We start from the raw sequence: 20690 nt of genomic DNA on the forward strand, positions 1-20690 counted from the left end.
ACGGAGGATGTGTGAGGTGCGTGTGCACGGAGGATGTGTGAGGTGAGTGTGTACGGAGGATGTGTGAGGTGCGTGTGTACGGAGGATGTGTGAGGTGAGTGTGTACGGAGGATGTGTGAGGTGAGTGTGTACGGAGGATGTGTGAGGTGAGTGTGTACGGAGGATGTGTGAGGTGCGTGTGTACGGAGGATGTGTGAGGTGTGTGTGTATGGAGGATGTGTGAGGTGCGTGTGTACGGAGGATGTGTGAGGTGAGTGTGTACGGAGGATGTGTGAGGTGAGTGTGTACGGAGGATGTGTGAGGTGAGTGTGTACGGAGGATGTGTGAGGTGAGTGTGTACGGAGGATGTGCGAGGTGCGTGTGTACGGAGGATGTGTGAGGTGAGTGTGTACGGAGGATGTGTGAGGTGAGTGTGTACGGAGGATGTGTGAGGTGCGTGTGTACGGAGGATGTGTGAGGTGAGTGTGTACGGAGGATGTGTGAGGTGCGTGTGTACGGAGGATGTGTGAGGTGAGTGTGTACGGAGGATGTGTGAGGTGCGTGTGTACGGAGGATGTGTGAGGTGAGTGTGTACGGAGGATGTGTGAGGTGAGTGTGTACGGAGGATGTGTGAGGTGAGTGTGTACGGAGGATGTGTGAGGTGAGTGTGTACGGAGGATGTGTGAGGTGCGCGTGCACACACCCCACATGAAGTTTTGAGACGGAAAACAAAATGAATTATAGTCACCCAATAATACTCAATCCATTAATACCTGTGAGGGTGAATGAGACTTCGGTATTGGCCACTTCAGGTAGGTGTGGTTGGACAACCTATCTTTGGGGTTCAGATGGCTGAGGAACACCTCGGGGAGGATATCGGACGCCATGCGTTTAATTGCAAGGGGAGATTACACAAACTAAGGTTGGATTCCCTGGAATTCCGAAGGTTAAGGGGCGACTTGAAGGACATTTTTAAGGTATTTAGGCAAACGGACAGGGCAGATAGAGAGAAACTATCTCCACTAGTTGTGAGAGCCTCCATCAGGGGCACAGAATACAAAGATTAGAGGCAAACCTTTCAGGAGCGAAATTAGAAAACATGTTTACACACAAAGAATGAAGGCTGTTTCGGACTCTACCTCTACAGCGCAAACGGCAATCTGCGAGACATCAAGTGCTCATATTAAATCCAAGTTGATTGATTCTTGCTAACCGAAGATATTCAGAGATATGGGGCAACGGCAGGTGTGTGGAGTTAAGTTGCACATCAGCCGTGACCTTACTGAGTGGCGGAGTAGGATCGAGGGGCTGAATGACCTCCTCCGTTAACAAATTTCTTCAATGTTGTCTCCGGGAGAAGAATCTATGAAGGCCCCACCAGCATCTATGTATTTTAGCCGTGATCTTTTTAACTTGAGCTTTTGGTTAAGTTCTGTGCTTCGCCCGGACTTCTACCATGCCAGCAAGGAACAGGAGGAGGCCATTCAGCCCCTCGAGCCTGCTCGCCCATTTAATAAGATCACGGCTCATCTGATGGTAACCTCAAATCTGCATCCCGCTCACCCCCCGATAACCTGTCACTGCCCCCACCACCACCACCGCCCCCCCCCCTTTGCTTACCAAGAATCTATCCACCTCTGCCTTAAAATTATTCAAAGGTAGGCAGCACGGTGGCGCAGTGGGTTAGCCCTGCTGCCTCACGGCGCCGAGGTCCCAGGTTCGATCCCGGCTCTGGGTCCGTGTGGAGTTTGCACATTCTCCTCGTGTTTGCGTGGGTTTCGCCCCCACAACCCAAAGATGTGCAGGGTAGGTGGATTGGCCACGCTAAATTGCCCCCTAATTGGAAAAAATGAATTGGGAAATGAATTCCACCGTCCTTTCAGGAAGCGAGTTCCAGACACTCGCGACCTTCTGAGGGGAAATAATTTCGCCTCATCTCAGTCTCAAATGAGCGACCCCTTATTTTTAATCAGTGACCCCCTAGTTCTAGATTCTCCCACAAGGGGAGACAGCCTCTCCACGTCCACCATGTCGAGAATCCCTCAGGATCTTAAAGATTTCGATTATGTCGCCGCTCAATCTTCTATACTTCAGCGGATACAAACCCAGCCTCTCCAACCTTCCCTCACGAGGTAACCCGCCCGTTCCTGGTATGAGTCTGGTCAACCTTCTCTGATCTGCTCCCAACGCGTTTACATCCTTCCATAAATAAAGTGAGCAATACTGCACGTGATACTCAAGATGTGACCTCACTAGTGCCCCTCCCGACTTATACATTCAATTCCTCTCACAATAACCAATAACATTCTGTTAGCATTCAATTACTTGCTGTTTCTGCCTTTTACGATTCATGCACTCAGACGCCCAGGTCCTTCTGTACCTCAGAGCTCTCCAATCTCGCCCCAATTAGATAATAGGATTGCCATCGGCCCTCCAAGCCTGTACCGCTCATGAAACCACTCTTGATCAAAACCCTAAAGAGAGTCGCATCTTACTCTTCCTCGAAACAAGCCCAACCTGTCCTCAACAGTGGCTCCCGGAGGGACCCGGCTGGCCAGGCCTGGAACCCGCCGGCGATCCGAGCATGGAGCACGGCTGCCGCGCCGGGAACGCTAGGCTAAGTGCGCGAAGAAGGAATGAAGAGCAGCCGTGTTTATCCTACCTGCGACAGTCCCAAGTAGATGGAGACGGTTTCAGAGATGTACAAGAATTTCCCTTCTCGATTTAGTGCAAAAATAAAACCATCCAAGGACTGCGGAAGAAAAGCAAGAAAGAAATTAAAGTTAAGCAGTTCGATATTTTTTAAAAAAATAAACAGTCTCGACCACTTTGGGAGCAACTCAGTTCACATCCGATCGTACAGAAAAGGGAGGACGATGCACAATTTACCACACCTCTCAGTAACGACTCGAAGTCCTGCATTGAAAACCTCCCATTCAAGAGATGTCAAGCTGGCAAATTCGTCAATTGAAATTCCGTACCGAGCAAAATCCTTTATTCTGACAGGATGTTCAAACAGAGTCCTCCCCGCCCCCCTCCCCCCTCCCAATCTGCCCTCTCAACTGGAGGTGAAGGATCACATGCTGCCATTCCAAAGGAGGGCAAGGGAGATCTCCGACATCGCTGAAAATGTTTACCTGCCGGTAATCCCGTTGCTTCCTGTGGGATCTTTCAGTGCACAATTTGCGCTGCTGCCTTCCCTGGGCTACGCGACGGCTACGCTTCACAAATGTACTTTGCGGGCTGCAAAGTGCTTTGGGGTTGTGAAGGGGGCTATGTAAATGCGAGTTTGTGTTTCTGTTGTTGAAATGAACCAAAAGGTGAGCGCCCGATTTGAAAGCAGTGCTGGAGGAACTCAAGCTGGCCTGGCGGCATTCGCGGGCAGAGAAACAGTGTTAACATAGGGGCAGGAGTAGACCATTCGGCCCGTCAAGCCTGCTCCTCCATTAAAATACCATCGTTCCTGCCCGTTCCCCACATCCCATAATTCCCTGGGAGACCAAAAAGCTGTCTGGCCCAGCCTAACAATATTACCGTTCTGAAGCAGAGTCCTATTGGACTTGACATTCAGAATGTTTTTTTGGTCCCAATGCAAACCACCGCCCCTCCCTCCCTCCCCCCCCTCCTCCCACGGGGCTATCTGTCACTTGTTCATAGTTTTTTCTCTCAGAGGGCTGACCTTTCTTCCTCTCCTCACACATTCTGCGGCCGTACCTTTATGCCGCTATTAATACCTTCTTTAGTCCTTAACTCTACCATTTACACTTCCGTTGCCGGGCAGCACGATGGCGCAGTGGGTTAGCGCTGCTGCCTCACGGCGCCGAGGTACCAGGTTCGATCGCGGCTCTGGGTCACTGTCCGTGTGGAGTTTACACATTCTCCCCGTGTCTGCGTGGGTTTCGCCCCCCCACAACCCAAAGGTGTGCAGGGTAGGTGGATTGGCCGCGCTAAATTGCTCCTTAATTGGAAAAAAAATGAACTGGGTACTCTTAATTTATAAAAAGTTTTTTAAAAAACACTTCCGTTGCCTTGCCCTAAACATCTTTTTCCAACCTCTCCGAGCTCACACCCATTCCTGACCCATCCCTTCTTGAACATTATCAAATCCGTCACCTTTCTGCCCCGCTCCAGCTCTGAAGAGGAGTCACACGGACCGGAAACGTTAAACCTGCTCCTCTCTCCGCAGACGCTTCCAGAGCGCCTGAGGGTTTCCCGGCACTTTCTGTTCTGATTTCAGATCTCCAGCGTCCGCGGTTTTCTGCTTTCACATTAGTCTCCGTCCGAAATGTACGTTTTTGTCCGTGTTGGTTGAGGAGTAAATATCCTCCAGAATCCCGAGAGGGTGGGGGGGGGCCTTTGTCAAATAGTGCCATGGGATCGTTCACATCGTAAGACAGTGATGCATCGGTTTGCCATCCCTGTCGAGGGGGTGGCACCTTCAACAGTGCACCACCCGCTCCGGCACTGGAGCGTCAGACAAGGTGCTCAAGTGCAGCCTGACCCACTGTCACTGAGGCTGCAAACAATGGCATCCGGTCCATCTGCTGGTTAGGTTCTCATATCAGTGGCATTGGCATGGGCAGTCGGGGGAAAGTTGGGAGGTGTGCCTTTGTGAATTTGAGGAACTTAAAGAAGGTTATATAAGATTGCAACAGGATCTGGACCAATTGGGCCAGTGGGCCGATGAATGGCAGATGGAGTTTAATTTGGATAAATGTGAGGTGATGCATTTTATTCGATCAAATCAGGGCAGGACCTACTCAGTTAATGGTAGGGAGCTGGGGAGAGTTACAGAACAAAGAGATCTCGGGGTACAGGTTCATAGCTCCTTGAAGGTGGAGTCGCAGGTGGACAGGGTGGTGAAGAAGGCATTCAGCATGCTAGGTTTTATTGGTCAGAATATTGAATACAGGAGTTGGGACGTCTTGTTGAAGGAGCATCGATAAGGGAGATAGTCAACATCTTTTCCCAAAGGTAGAGGAGTCTAGAACTAGAGGGCATAGGTTAAAGGTGAGAGGGGAGAGATACAAAAGAGACCAGAGGGGAAATTTCTTCACACAGAGGGTGCTGAGCACCTGGAACGGGCTGCCAGAGGCAGGGGTAGAGGCGGGGACAATTTTGTCCTTTAAAAAGCAGTTAGACAGTTACATGGGCAGGGTGGGTATAGAGGGATATGGGCCAAATGCGGGCAAGTGGGACGAGCTTAGCGATAGAAACGGGGCGGCATGGACTAGCTGGGCCGAAGGGCCTGTTTCCATGCTGTAAACATCTATGACTCCATAACCTAGGAAAAGAACTACCGGACCCCTTACCCGGCCTTCCAGAATCGGCAAGGACCAGAAATCCGGCTCCTTTTGAAGCTGCCTCTTTGAGGAGCAGCTTGAATAAAACCCTTTAATTCTTCGCTTTTCACACTTTGTCTTATGGACGGTAGACACATGCCAGACCAAATCCCGTAAAATCCCCCAAATCTGGCACCCGTCCGGTCCCAGGCCTCCTGCATGTTCAGCTCCTCGGAAATGCCATGGCGCTCCTTCGGATCATGGCTGACCTGTGCCTCAACCCCATTGACATCCCTCCTCCCCACTTTGCTGCCTTGATACTCAACAAAAATCCAGCAATCAAAGTCTTAAAAGTTTCACTTGTCCACCAGCATTTGCGCCCTTTCAGGAGTGAGTTCCAAATTCCGGCTTCCTCGTTCCATTCCTGAATAACTTGGTTCGAATTTTGAAGATTCGTGTCCCCTTAGTCTGAACTCTCCCCACCCCGCAAACACACACACCGCCCGGCCACCAGAGGGATTACCTTCTCTCCATCTACCCGCTCAAATCCTTTCATCATTTTCTTTTTGTTTTATAAATTTAGAGTCCCCAATTCATTTTTTCTAATTAAGGGTCAATTTTCTAATTAAGGGGCAATCTACCTCGCCTGGCACATCTTTGGGTTGTGGGGGCGAAACCCACGCAGACACGGGGAGAATGTGCCAACTCCACACGGGCAGTGACCCAGAGCCGGGATCGAACCCGGGACCTCGGCCCCGTGAGGCAGCAGGGCTAACCACTGCGCCGCCGTGCTGCCCCCTTTCATCATTTTCAACACCGTGATTGGAATTCCCCTCAACCTCCCGCTCTTAAGGGAATCAAGACGTCGCAGTTTGGAGTGCTCAAGCAAAGAGGCGATGGGCCGGATGGATTTACATGGACACCGGGTGGTTTCCAGAGCCTTGGCTCCAAGGACCCTTCTGAGATTTCGGGTTTTAGGCCGGAGGCTTGTGTTTTATGCCCAAATCTCTGGGCTGGTTTGACAACCCAACCCGATGTCGTTCTGACGCAGAGGTAGGAGTCTCACGCGCTGGAAACAAGGTCTGACTCCGAACAGCGAGCGGGAAAACATAACATTCGGCAAATCAAAGGAGACCACGAAAACAAACAAGAACCTTGGAAACCCCTGCTGGCAAATGACGGCTAACAGCAGGGAGTCAGTCCGTCTGTTCACGTTGATTCAGCTGTGATACAGACTCAGGAGAAACCTCTTCACCCAAAGATAACCGAGCACGGTGCATTTTCTGGGCTATGAGGGAGAAGGGACTAAATAGAAGGTAACTGTGACTCCAGTGCAGTACTGAGGAACGCGGGGATCTCCCCCCCTGGCCTTGATCTTATTGAATGGAGGAGGAGGCTCAAGGGGCCGAATGGCCTGCTCCTGCTCCTGATTCGCATGTTGGCAAATCCACCCCTCAACCAAACAGAAGGGCACTCCCCCACCCTGCTGTGCGCAGATTTCCTACATTGCAAGCTGCCTCATGGGCCGTGAAACGCTTTGGGACGCCCGGGTGGCCCCCAGGGAAGGTGCTGCATAAATGCAGGCCTCGCTTTCTTCTTCCTCCAGCGAGTGAGATGAGGAGGGGGCCCGGCGTGGAACAGGAGGGCCAGCACGGACCAGATGGGCCGAGGAGCCTGTTTCTGTGCTGCAGGCTTGATGAATTCATGACACGCACTCCTCAAACAAACCACCCCCCCCCCCTCCTCCTCCTCACCAAAGCTGCTTTTATACCTTTTTTGTACAAGCAAAATTTGCGAAATGATCTTTCCTATTTGCAGAGAAGTTTTTACTACATCGGGCTGCACTGGGAGTATTGGAAATGTCAATTCTGGGATGCCTTCTCAGTTAGCAGATTTAATAAAGATGGATGATTAAACAGCAGAGTAGCTTTTAATGGCAGCTCTGCTTCTCAATCAGAGAGCGTAAAGTGAAGTTAATACCCATTCACGCTGTGCAATGTTTCTCAAGACAAGTGAATGTCAGAGATAGCCCCCATCGCAGGAATTAATGGCTGCGCATCACTGATGAGCTGCGGAATGTACGGCTCAAATCCCGCCATCTGGCACCGTCCCCATCCTATCTTCCGAGATCTCTGCCCTGCTCCAGTTTCAGCCCCCCCCCCCCCCCACTGTCTCCCCCGCCCCCCCCCGCCACCGACTCCCCCCCCATCCCAAACCCCGCCCCCCCCCCCCCCCCCCCCCACCGACTCCCCACCCCATCCCCCCACTGCTGGCTGGGGCCTAATCGTCCCGAATTGCCCCTCGGGAAGGTGGCGTGGGGTGTAGGTACACCCTCCACGCTGTTAGGGAGGCAGCTCGGGCAGGCGGGTGCCACTGAACTAGTAATCAAGAGGCCCAGGGGACGCGGGTTGAAATCAAGTTCGATGAGTCACATCTGGAATGGAAAGTTCGCCTCATGGTAATGGTGACCGCGGCCAGAATGTTCCCACTCTACCCACCCCGTTGCGGGCGGTACGGGAGGGAGCCATCCTGCCCATTGTCATGTGAGAGTACCTTTGAGAAATGGGTGTTTAAGAAAGGTACCTTTAAGAAATGGGTGTTTATCAGTGATGTCAGAGTGTGGGTGGAGCTGGGCTGTCTGTCAGCTTTTTACTTTTGTTTTAGGCTGTTTGCTGCAGAGTGTGTTTTAGTTTCGTTTTCAGAGCTGGATAGCTGCAGTCACAGCCAGAAGGTGCATGAGTCTCTCTCGCTCTGTAATCTAAAAACTGTAAATCGATCCTTTGGTGATTTAAAACTAATAACTGCTCTCAGTAGTGAATTTAACCTGATGCGCTTCTGTTTAAAGTTTTTTTTTTAAGTTTTAGGATGTTAAAAGGACAGCCTAAGGATTACTTAGTGTTGTATTCTTTGGGGGTTGTATTTGAATTGTTGATTGCTAAGATGTTCACTGTATGTTTTGAAAAGGTTAACGTGAGTTCATAGAATAAACATTGTTTTGCTTTAAAAAAATACTTTTCCAATTCTGCTGTCCCACACCTGTAGAGTGGGCCATGTGCTCCCCCATACCACAATCTATTAAACGTTGTGGGTCAGGTGAACTCCATGATACACTTTGGGGTTCCCTAAACCCTGGCCCATAACAAATTTGGGGCTCGAGGGGGATAAAAGTCTATCTATTGGATTGGCTTAGTGAACTTAAAACAGTGAGGGGTGAGCATATTGTGGTTGCTTTTCAGGTGTGGTATTTTAGCTTAAGTAGGGAGTGTGTTGTGGACAATGGCTCTTTCAGAGGCTCTGAAGTTTTTGGGGGTGGAGACGGTCACACGCAGTAACTTAAGGACAGAGACTAAAAGCAGACTGTTAGATTTGGCAAAAACATTGCAGTTAACATTACCTGACAAAATGTGAAAAGATGAGGTAATTATGGTGGTGGCTAAGCATTTAAAATTACCTGAGATACAGTCTGACTCATTAGGAATGGCAAAGATCCAGTCGCAGATTAAGCAACTTGAACATGTAAAAGAATTAAAGCAGCTTGAATATGCAATGAGAGAAAAAGAAAGAGAAAGGGAGATACAGATCGGGGGAAAAGAAAAGGAGAGAGAAGAAAGAAACAAAGAAAGAATGGCCCTAGCAGAACAAAAGGAAAGAGATAGAGAGGAAAGGGAAAAAGAGAGAGAGTTTGAACTTCAGAAAATGGCGATGAAACATAACAGTCTGTCAAAATTGGTAGACGTAAAGGGAAACGTACAGTTGGAGGATAGTGATGAGGATAGTGAGAGAGAGCGTCATAGTCGAAGGCTTGGTGGGGATCTATTTAAATATGTCCAAGCATTGCCAAGGATTGATGAGAAGGAGGTGGAAGCCTTTTTATTTCATTTGAGAAGGTAGCTAAACAAATGAAATGGCCACAGGTCATGTGGGTATTACTGATTCAAACAAAGCTGGTAGGTAGGGCTAGTGAAGTGTTTGCATCACTACCGGAGGAGGTATCTGGGTCGTATGAGGAGGTGAAAAAACCCATCTTAGGTGCATGTGAACTAGTGCCTAAAGCTTACAGCAAAGGTTTAGAAATTTAAGGAAAGAATTTGGTCAAACATACATGGAGTTTAAAAGGCTCAAACAGAGTAATTTTGATAGGTGGATAAGGGCTTTAAAAATAGACCAAACATATGAAGCTCTCAAGAGAAATTATGCTTTTGGAGGAGTTTAAAAATTCAATTCTTGATGTAGTGAGAACTCATGTGGAAGAACAGAGGGTTAAAACTGCGAGGTTAGCAGCAGAAATGGCAGATGATTATGAATTAGTTCATAAATCGAAGCTTGGTTTCCGACATCAGTTTCAGTCTGTGAGGGATAGAAACTGGGGACATGAGAAATACTCAAGTGGAAAAGGGAAAGGTGATCTGATGGGGGATAATAAGGAGAGTGTACCTCAGATTTAAAAATACCCATTCTAGCATTTGAGGAACCTTTTACAAGGGTCCTAATTGATTGCGTAGGACCGCTTCCTAAGACAAGTGGGAATCAACATCTTTAGACTATAATGGATGTGTCTACTAGGTTTCCAGAGGCCATTCCAGTACGTAATATTGCAGCTAAAAAGATTGTGGAGGAGTTACTTAAATTCTTTACTAGATATGGACTACCCACAGAAATACAATTGGATCAAGGATCAAATTTTACCTCAAGGTTATTCAAAGAAGTTATGGATAGCTTCAGAATAAAACAATTTAAATCAACAGCATACCATCCAGGATCGCAGGGAACGTTAGAAAGTGACATAAGGCATTAAAGACAATGTTGAGGGCTTATTGGCACGATTATCCAGAGGATTGGGATAAAGGAATTCTATTTGTACTGTTTGCAATTAGGGATGCACCTAATGAGTCAACCAAATTCAGTCCTTTTGAACTAATTTTTGGTCATGAGGTAAGAGGACCACTTAAGTTGTTTAAGGAAAAATTGGTGAGTGAGAAATCAGGGGCGAAATTCTCCTACCCGCCCCGCCACATTTCTGCCCCGACCGGCCGGCGGGAGTCTCCGTAACACCGGCCGGTCAATGGGGTTTCCCATTGTGGGGCAGCCCCACGCCGTCGGGAAACCCCCGGGCGCCGGCAGAACGGAGAGTCCCGCTGGCGGAGAATGACGCCCAGAACTTACATTATTGGATTACATGTCAAATTTTAGGGAACGATTAAATAGAGCAGGTGAATTGGCTAGACAACATTTAAAAGTTGCACAAAATGTGATGAAACGGGTAGCCGACAAGAAATCCAAAGTTCGTAGTTTTGCCAGTGGGGATAAAGTTTTAGTGTTGTTACCAGTGGTAGGTGAACCTTTAAAAGCTAGGTTTTGTGGACCGTATCAGATTGAAAGGAAATTAAGTGAGGTGAATTATGTGGTAAAAACACCAGATAGAAGGAAGACTCACCGAGTGTGTCATGTGAATATGCTTAAAAGGTACTTTGAAAGGGAAGGAGAGAAAAAGGAGGTTTTAATGATTCTAACTCAGCGATGAACCAAATCCAGATGACTGTGAAGTTGACATACCTCAAATTAAATTGGAAAATGAGAATTTTCTTAAAAATTGGGATAAATTGTTCAGTTACCTTCCAGAGGAAAAACAAACTGACCTGAAAGAGTTATTGATATCACATGGGCAAGTTTGTGGAGTTAAATTGGGAAGTACTAAAATGGCTATACATGATGTAGATGTGGGAAATGCTGTTCCAATCAAACAACATCCATATAGACTTAACCCTTTAAAATTGGCACAGGTTAACAAAGAGATTGAGAGTATGCTTTAAAATGGCAAATTGAAGTGGGTTGCAGCCAATGGAGCTCACCCATAGTGATGGTACGTAAACCAGACGGTACCCAACAGTTGTGTGTGGACTATCGAAAGGTGAATGCAGTTACAAGAACGGACTCTTATCCTATCCCACGTTTGGAGGATTGCATTGTGAAAGTGGGACAATCAGCTTTTATTTCCAAACTGGATTTACTTAAAGGTTACTGGCAGGTACCTTTATCCGAAAGGGCGAAGGAGATTTCAGCTTTTGTGACTCCTGATGGTATATACCAATTCAAAGTTATGCCATCTGGCATGAAAAACGCCCCAGCCACATTTCAACGGTTAACTAACAAAGTTGTTTCAGGATTACCCAATTGTGCGGTATACATCCACGATCTGGTAATTTTTGGCCAGACATGGAAAGAGCATTTAAAACATCTGATGGAGTTATTCGATCGACTTCAGGAGGCGGGTTTGGTGATAAACCTAGCCACAAGTGAATTTGGAAAAGCCCAAGTCACTTTCCTTGGCCATACAATTGGACAGGGTCGAATGGTCACACGGGATGTGAAACCAACAGTTATTGGGGGGTTTCCGATACCCTCAAGACGAAGGGAAATAATGCGATTTCTTGGCATGAGTGGATCTGATCGAACGGTTGTGCAAAGCTTTTGTAGCGTGGTTGCTCCACTGATGGACTTGTTGAAGACACGTCGAAAATTTCAGTGGACAGCGCAGTTTCAACAGGCATTTGACAGCCTGAAAGCTGTGATAACCAATGCTCCTGTGTTGGAGAATTACATGGGACTCTGTGATCAGATTGAACTGGAGTCTCTAACTTTAAAGAGAAATGCCGAGGCGTAGAGAAATGGACGGATCGTGCAGAGACCTTCTTGTTCAAAGAGACTGTCAATTGAGAAGGATTTTAGTTGGAGGAAGAAGAACAAAAAAAAAATGGACTATATTATTATACCTGTTTGTGTGTGTTGTTTTTTGAAACGAAAACGTATATTTACTGTGTGCATTTCTTAAAGGATAGTGAAAAGGTGAAAAATGAAACCATCTTGAAGTTGATGGGTTTTTTTTTCTTGGGTGGAGGTGTCATGTGAGAGTACCTTTAAGAAATGGGTGTTTAAAAAATGTACCTTTAAGAAATGGGTGTTTATCAGTGATGTCAGAGTGTGGGTGGAGCTGGGCTGCCTGTCAGCTTTTTACTTTTGTTTTAGGCTGTTTGCTGCAGGGTGTGTTTTAGTTTTGTTTTCAGAGCTGGATAGCTGCAGTCACAGCCAGAAGGTGTATGAGTCTCTCTCTCTGTAATCTAAAAATTGTAAATCGATCCTTTGGTGATTTAAAACTAATAACTGCTCTCAGTAGTGACTTTAACCTGATGTGCTTCTGTTTAAAGGATTTTTTTAAAAAGTCTTAAGTTACAGGAATAGGGTGGGGGTGGGGCGGCACGGTGGCACAATGGTTAGCACTGCAGCCTCACGGCGCCGAGGTCCCAGGTTCGATCCCGGCTCTGGATCACATGTTTGCGTGGGTTTCGCCCCCACAACACGAAGATGTGCAGGGTAGGTGGATTGGACACGCCAAATTGCCCCTTAATTGGAAAATAAAATGAATTGGGTACTCTAAATCTATTTTTTTAAAGAAATAGGGTGGCGGGGGGGTGGGGTGAGTGGGCCCAGGGAGGGTGCTCTTTCAGAGGGTCGGTGCAGACTCGATAGGCCGAATGGCCTCCTTCTACACTGTCGGGAATCTATGGATTGTGTGTTGCTTGGAGGGGAAGGTGCAGATGGTGGATGTTTCCAAGCATCTGCTGCCCTTGTTACGTATATCCGAGCGTGATGTGTTTGAATCTGAAATTCGGGCAATCAGCTAAGTCAACAGAGATGACAACAAGCATTTATAAGGCACCTTTGATGCAGCAAAAACACCCGAGAAATTTCACAGGAGTTTCAGATAGAATTAACACCAAACTATAAAGAGATATTAGAACAAGTGACTAGAACTTGGGTGTAGTCTTTGAGGAGTGGCTTACAGAAAGGAAAAGACGGATTTAGGGAGCCAATTCCAGAGTTTGGGGCCTAGGCAACTGCAGGCATGGACTAAAGGTAGGCCCAAAGTTTATCCCCTTCTAACTCCAAGGAACGTGAGATCACCGCGCTGAGGTCCTTTAGCACTGCGCAGTGCCATCTGGCAAGCATTAAATAAAGAGCAGTAAGCTGCCTCAAGAGATGATTTATGGGGCTGACCTGCCAGCTCAAGAGGAACGGTGCTGAGAGAGTGTACAGCCGGCCAATCCTCGCATTCGCGCACTCCATACTTGGTAAGCGAGAGGTAATTAAAGTGGTGAAGGTGGAATGGCTGCCCTCACCTTTCGAGAGGGCCAAATGTGCCCGGGGGGGGGGGGGGGGGGGGGGGGGCTGAACCTTGAAATTTAATTGGGCCTCCGTGAGCCGGGGAGGGGGGCATCTACTACTCCTGCGCTCCTGGCGGGAAGCCTCACTCGGAGGGAACCACGGAGCAGGGAGGTGAGGTCCCAACGTCGTAGCTGCAAACGTCACCGCTTCTTTCGAAAGAAGGTCTCGGCTGATGTGCAGGGTAGGTGGGTTGGCCAAGCTAAATTGCCCCTTCATTGGAAAGAAATAATTGGGTACTCTAAATTTAAAAGAAAAGAAAGAATCATGCCAGGAGGACGCCATTTTAAACAGGAAATCCAAATCAGCACAGGTAACAGCTAAGGAGCCTCAGTAACCTCATTGGGCCAAATTTTCCATTCCGAAATCTTCCAGTCCCGCCGATGGTGACCCCCCACCTCCCCACCCATTGTCTTTTTTCCCAAAAGGTGCAATCCCACCAAGCCACCAGGGCAGGGGTTGGATTTCCCTATCAGAGCGGGAAATGAAATTCGGGATCATTCCCAGCTTCCAACAACCGGGAGGGAATAGGGGGAGGATTGGTGGGTGGGTGGAGAGCAGTCATTGGCCCTGATTTTCGAGGGGGCTCCTCTTTAATTGGCCAGGGGCCGTGCTTACCATCCAATTAAAAGCAGAAGGCGGAATCTTGAAACTGGAGGGCCAGTGAGGTCAGAGGTCAGAGGTCTTCAAGCTTGGAAGACTCAGGAGGTTGCAGTAGAGGGTTAAGTACTAGAGAGGGTGCTTCAATATGGAGGATCCATCTCTCCAATTTTCCCAAACCCTGTTTCAAAATTGGCTTTCGCAGCCAGGCTACCAGTGTTGGGGGAAGGCTGTAGGGGGGCAGTGGGCTGGGTGAACCCTTAACAGGCAGGCACGGAGAGCCTCTAAGCCTGACTGAAGTAGTGGCCCTGTGGCCTGACGCCAGGAGGCCGCCTCCTGCTGCTCTCTGGCCCCAATGGGCATTTTAAAGAGCCCTGCGAATGGGTAGCCTTCGCCAACCCGATCCCACTTAGCAAAGGGTCCAAGATGGGATTGAGCCAGGGAGCCTGCACGCCAAGTGGCGGGACCACGCTTAGTTCCATCCGGACACCAATCCCTCCATCCGGACTTCAATCCCAGCCCCAATCGGAAGGCTGGAAATCCAGCCTCAAACCCTTCTCCCTCCAGAATCGTAGAATTTACAGTGCAGAAGGAGGCCATTCGGCCCATCGACTCTGCACCGGCCCTTGGAAAGCGCACCCTACTTAAGCCCACGCCTCCATCCTATCACCGTAACCCAGTAACCCCACCTAGCCGTTTTGGATACTAAGGAGCAATTCAGCACGGCCAATCCACCTAACCTGCACATCTTTGGCCTATGGGAGGGAACCGGAGCACCCGGAGGAAACCCACACAGAGAAAGTGCAAACTCCGCACAAACAGCCACCCGAGGGTGGGAATTGAACCCGGGTCCCTGGTGCTGCGAGGCAGCAGTGCTAACCGCTGTGCCACCCAGTTGGCACGTCCACTTACACTTTGACTTCAACCTCGAGTAAATTATCACACAATCTGCCGCCCTGGGCATGAAAACAAGTTTTGACTTGCTTAAGAGCCGGAGACCATTCAGCCCCTCGAACCTCTTAGATCGTGGTAGATCCAAACTCCATTTAGCTACCTTGGGACCTGAACCCTTGCGAAGCGTGGCTCACCGAGGGACCCTGACCAACATTTCGCACAGTCCGTTGCCATATGTTCCAATACTTAATTTCCTGGGTTTGCAATACAGCTAACCGCACTGGCGTTTCCAAGCCCAGACTGCATACCCTCGAACATCTAAGATTAAGGGTGATCTCAGGGTGGGTGCAAAGTGTTAGACACCCTGGGCGAACGTCCAGCCATGCACCACCGCCCCCCACAACAATAACTTTCGGAAATTAATATTGGGCATTAGTATGCATGAGAATTATGCATCGATAATTACAGATGTATTTTACATGAAAGAGCAGATTATTATGGTACCGAGTGCACATTCTCGTTGTTCTACACTTGTCACAGGATATTTACTGGAAGAAATGCACATTATAATGCGTAATATGGCTCACATGATGCAATATGTGTTTATGAAATGTTTACTCGATGATTTTATGTGCAATTTGCACAATCAATAATCATTACCATGGAGCGAGTTCGATTAAATTGCTTTCCCTGATATTATTTATTGGTTCGCAGTTTCGGAATAAAGTCATGCAGATGTATGAATTTGTAAAAGCTGCTGCCGGAACAGAATGAGGAATATCATCGCACAAAATCCTGGGAATGTCTGCAATGTGAATATATGGACTTCCAGATGTGTGTCCCTATATATAGACATATCAGGAGATTGTGATCTTTCAGTCCCACTGCCGGGAGTCCTGATTGTATACTTCTGTAGTCTTAGTGCATTCATACGAACGTACGAGCAAGGAACAGGAGGAGGCCATTCAGCCCCTCGAGGCTGCTCCGCCATTTAATAAGATCGTGGCTGATCTGATAGTCACCTCACATCTGCACCTTGCCTACCCCCCCCCCATAACCTTTCACCCCCTCGTCCAGCGAGAATCTATCCCCCTCTGACTTGAAAACGTTCAAAGACTCCGCTTCCACTGCCTTTTGAGGAAGAGAGTTCCAGAGACTCACGGCCCTGAAGAGAAAGAAATTCTCCTCATCTCTGTTTTAAATGGACGCCTCCTCATTTTTAAACAGTGACCCCCCCTGCCAGTTCTAGATTCTCCCACAAGAGGAAACATCCTCTCCACACCCACCCTGTCCACACCCCTCAGGATCTTAAAGGTTTCAATCAAGTCGCCTCTCACTCCTCTAAACTCCGGCGGATGCAAGCCTAATTTCTCCAACCTTTCCTCATAGCACAGCCCTCACATTCCAGGTATTAGCCTGGCAAACCATCTCTGAACTGCTCCCAACACGTTTACATCTTTCCTTCAATGAGGAGGCGAATACTGTTCCAGATGTGGTCTCACCAGCACCCTGTACAACTGAAGCATAACCTCTCCAATTTTATATTCACCTCCCCCCACCCCGCAATAAACAATAACATTCCATTAGCTTTCCTAATTAAGTGCGATCCATACACTCAGACACCCAGATCCCTCTGCGCCTCAGAGTTTTACAATCTCGCCACTTAGATAATATGCTTCTGTTTTATTCTTCCTGTCAAAATGGACAATTTCACATTTGCCCACATTACACGCCATATCCTTGCCCGCTCACTTAACCTATTTATGTTCCTTTGTAGCCTCCTGGTACCTATCTTTGTATCCTTAGCAAATATGGCCAGCATTCCATCCCTCCCTTTGCCCAAGTCATTTCTATAAATTGTAAACAGCTGAGGTCCCAGCAATCAGTTTTTTGACCGCCCTTGGCGACTGCCTATTTTGCTTTGCTCAGGCCCTGTGATTGGACTGAAGTGCTGAAGACGAATGATTTGTTTTTGTTATAGATTTAGAGTTTCCAATTATTATTTCTGATTAAGGGGCAATTTAGCGCGGCCAATCCAACTACCCTGCACATCTCTTTGGGTTGTGGGGGGGGGGCAAGACCCAGGCAGACACGGGGAGAATGCGCAAACTCCACGCGGACAGTGACCGGGGGCCGGGATCGAACCCGGGGTCCTCAGTGCCGTGAGGCAGCAGTGCTAACCACTGCGCCACCGTGACGCCCCTGATTGCAGGATTTGATGGGGCATGGACGTGGTGGATACGGAGCAGCTGTTCCCCTATCTCAGTTGTCGGGTCAGTCACGAGGGGACACAAGCTCAAGGTGAGGGGGGGGGGGGTGTTCAGGGGGGATTTGAGGGGAAACCTTTTTACCCAGAGGGTGAAGGTCTGGAACGCACTGCCTGGGAGGGTGGTAGAGTTGGGATGCCTGACGTCCTTTCAAAAAGTACCTGGAAGGGGCAGCACAGTATTGCCACTCCTTCACTGCAGCGGGATTAAAATCCTAGAACCTTTATTCCTCTGAAGCGTAGAAAGATTACAGCGCAGAAAGGGGTCATTCAAGTCAATCGTGCCCCAAAAAAGAGAAAAATATAAACCAACCACTCGTTCCTCTTGGGGGAAAAAAATCGAGAGACAGTCTTTGTTTACTTCGCCCACATACAATGTAATCTTTTTATAATCTTTATTAGTGTCACAAGTAGGCTTACATTAACTCTGCAATGAAGCTACTGTGAAAATCCCCTAGTCGCCACATTCCGGCGCCTGTTCGGGTGCACGGAGGGAGAATTCAGAATGTCCAATTCACCCAACAAGCACGTCTTTCGGGACTTGTGGGAGGAAACCGGAGCCCCCGGAGGAAACCCACGCAGACACGGGGAGAACGTGCAGACTCCGCACAGACAGTGACCCAATCCGGGAATCGAACCCGGGTCCCTGGCGCTGTGAAGCGACAGTGCTAACCACTGTGCTACCGCGAAGGAGTGTCGTATTCAACTCGAAACATCAACTCTGGTTCTCTCCGCAGACGCTGCTGGACCTGCCGGGTATTTTCAGCACTTCCGGCTTCATTTCCAATTTCCAGCGTCCGCAGAATTTTGCGTCTGCGATCAGTTTCCCCAAGTCTGTCCTCGGCAACGCCCCGCGCCATTGTTCTCTCGCCTGAGCAGGGGCCTGAACGGGAAGAGTGTGAAAGGGAAAACAGATGCCGCAACTTTTTCAGGAAGGCGTGGAGACGGCTTGTGAATTTACAATCAGACACTCTGTCTTCTGCTGCCGCCTTGATGGGAAGGAGAGGGCGCTTAGCATTTGAGGGGCCAAGCTTGAAGTGGATGCTGAAGGTGCACTGCACAATGGCTCGCAGGAGGAAATCAATACTGCTGTCACCGATCGCAGGAGCCTGACCTTTAACTGAAATGAAGCTGAACCAGAAGCAGCTCCAGAGCCCGAGAGCACCGACCGAGCAAGAGGTCAGGATCTTCAATTACATATCCCTTCCACGAAGCAGAACACCACATGCATTGAGCACACTTCATCAGCCCCCCCCCCCCCCCCCCCCCCACCCCACACATACATGCACGCTTGAAACAAATACCTGGGCAGCACGGTAACACAAGTGGTTAGCACTGTGGCTTCACAGCGCCAGGGTCCCAGGTTCGATTCCCCGCTGGGTCACTGTCTGTGCGGAGTCTGCACGTCCTCCCCCGTGTGTGTGCGTGGGTTTCCTCCGGGTGCTCCGGTTTTCCTCCCACAGTCCAAAGACGTGCAGGTTAGGTGGATCGGCCGCGATAAATTGCCCGCAGTGACCAAAAAAGGTTAGGAGGGGTCATTGGGATAGGGTGGAAGTGGGGGCTGAAGCGGGTCGGTGCAGGTTCGAAGGGCCGAATGGCCTCCTTCTGCACTGTAGGTTCTATGTTTACACAAATGTGCATTAATGATTTGGAAGTACGAGGGCACGGGGATGGGGGTGGGAGGCCACGGCTTTGGAAAATCTGCACCAAGCTTGGAAACGCAACGAACGCAAGAAGGAAACTGACGCGAGACGTCAGCAACACAGAGGCACAGCGGACAGAATTCACAGCAGCAACTAGTGGGAGAAGGATTGAAGAAAGTTGCAATCCAAACAAAATTTTAATAAGGGGGGTTTGCACACGTGGAACCGGAGGTGGGGGGGGGGAGGTGGGGGGGGGGGGGGGGAGGGGGGGGGGTGTTTGAATGTTACAGGAAAGATTAATAAAGCACGCGTGATCCCGGGTTTTATTATCAGAGGCGGAGAGTCAGGGTTTAGTCATTCATTCCCTCCTGGGGTGTGGGTGCCGCTGGGCTGGGCTAGCATTTGCTGCCCATCCCTAATCGCCCTCGAGCTGAGTGGCCAGGTGGCTTCAGCGGGGTAAAGGCCATCCACAACGCCGTGCAGGCCTGGAGTCACATAGAGAATCCCGGCAGTGCAGAAGGAGGCTATCCGGCCCATCCAGCCTGCACCGGCCCATCCGAAAGAGCAGCAGTAACCCCCGCCTGACCCTCTGGACACCGAGGGGCAATTTCAGCGCGGCATATCGACCTAACCTGCACAATTTTGGGCTGTGGGAGGAAACCCACGCAGACACGGGGAGAAAGTGCAAACTCCCCGCAGACAGTCACCCGAGGCTGGAATCGAACATGGGTCCCTGGAGCTGCGAGGCAGCAGTGCTAACCACTGTGCCACCGTGCAGTCCTACGGTCCAGACCGGGTAAAGACCCGAAGAGGGGAGCTGGCGAAGCTCAGCATCGCTGATAAATTGTCACTGTCACCATTACCGAGACCAGTTTTTAATTCCACATTCTTATTCATTGCATTGAAGTTCCACCATCTGCCGTGGTGGGATTTGAACACGTGTGCCCCAGAGCATTAACCTGGTTCTCCCGGGTTACTAGTCCGGTGACATTATCGCTGCACCACGGACTCCTCAAAACGCTAATTCTGCAGCGCAGCCAGAGTTCTGTCTTAATCTGGGCATCCGCGCTTCAGGAAGGACGTGAAGGTTTTGGAGGAGGCGATTAGCTTGAAATAGCTCCAGGGCCGAGGGTTTATAGTTGCTTGTCGAGATCGGAGAGGCTGAAGTCGTTTGCCTCAGAGCAGGGAAAAGCCAACAGGAGATCTGATAGAGACACTCAAAATCATGAAGGGTTTAGACGGAGTCAATAAAAATAAACTGTTTCCTGTGGTTGAAGAATCAATACCGGGAGCACAGAGAGAAGGTAAAAAAAAAACCAGAGTCTCAGGGAAAGCCTTTTTGCACAGCGAGTGGTAGGAGTTGGAATCCATTGTGGTAAATATTTAAGGAAGAAAGAAATACAGGAATATGGGGAAACAGTGGGGGAGGACTGACAGGATTATTCTTTGAAAGGGCCAGTATAGATTTAATGGACCAAATGGCCTCCTTATATACTGTACTATTCAATGGTTCTATACTTTAGAGAGTTAGTTAAATCATTTAGATACTGATTGACTCTCTAGCCAGGGGTAAAAGCCTATGTAAAAGAAGTATTAGTTTTTAGAAGATGAAGATTGTTCTGATTTCCCAACACATATTAGAATGTAATAAGTAAATGTGTGTTCTTCATAGAATCATAGAATCTCTACAGTGCAGGAGGAGGCCAGTTGGGCCTACGAGTCTGCACCGATCCTCTCCGAAGGAGCGCCTCACCTAGGCCCAATACCCCCCGTCTTATCCCCCCCTAACCTTTGGACACTAAGGGGCAA

The 20690-nt window shown here is 49.0% G+C and overlaps 1 protein-coding gene across 1 annotated transcript in view; it reads right to left on the reverse strand.

Annotated features, from left to right (window-relative positions):
* Window positions 1-1042: 1042 nt before the first annotated feature.
* The window catches only part of LOC140402239 (neuronal PAS domain-containing protein 1), a 196218-nt gene continuing 176570 nt past the window's right edge, over window positions 1043-20690 (reverse strand). Inside the window, exons 4-5 of the mRNA XM_072489868.1 lie at window positions 2642-2731; window positions 1043-1054 (exon numbers count right to left, since the gene is read on the reverse strand). Of these exons, the coding sequence (XP_072345969.1) occupies window positions 1043-1054; window positions 2642-2731 (102 nt within the window). The remainder of the gene's footprint in view (window positions 1055-2641; window positions 2732-20690) is intronic.

Source organism: Scyliorhinus torazame, chromosome 25 (assembly GCF_047496885.1).
Source record: "Scyliorhinus torazame isolate Kashiwa2021f chromosome 25, sScyTor2.1, whole genome shotgun sequence".
Classification (NCBI taxonomy): Eukaryota; Metazoa; Chordata; class Chondrichthyes; order Carcharhiniformes; family Scyliorhinidae; genus Scyliorhinus; species Scyliorhinus torazame.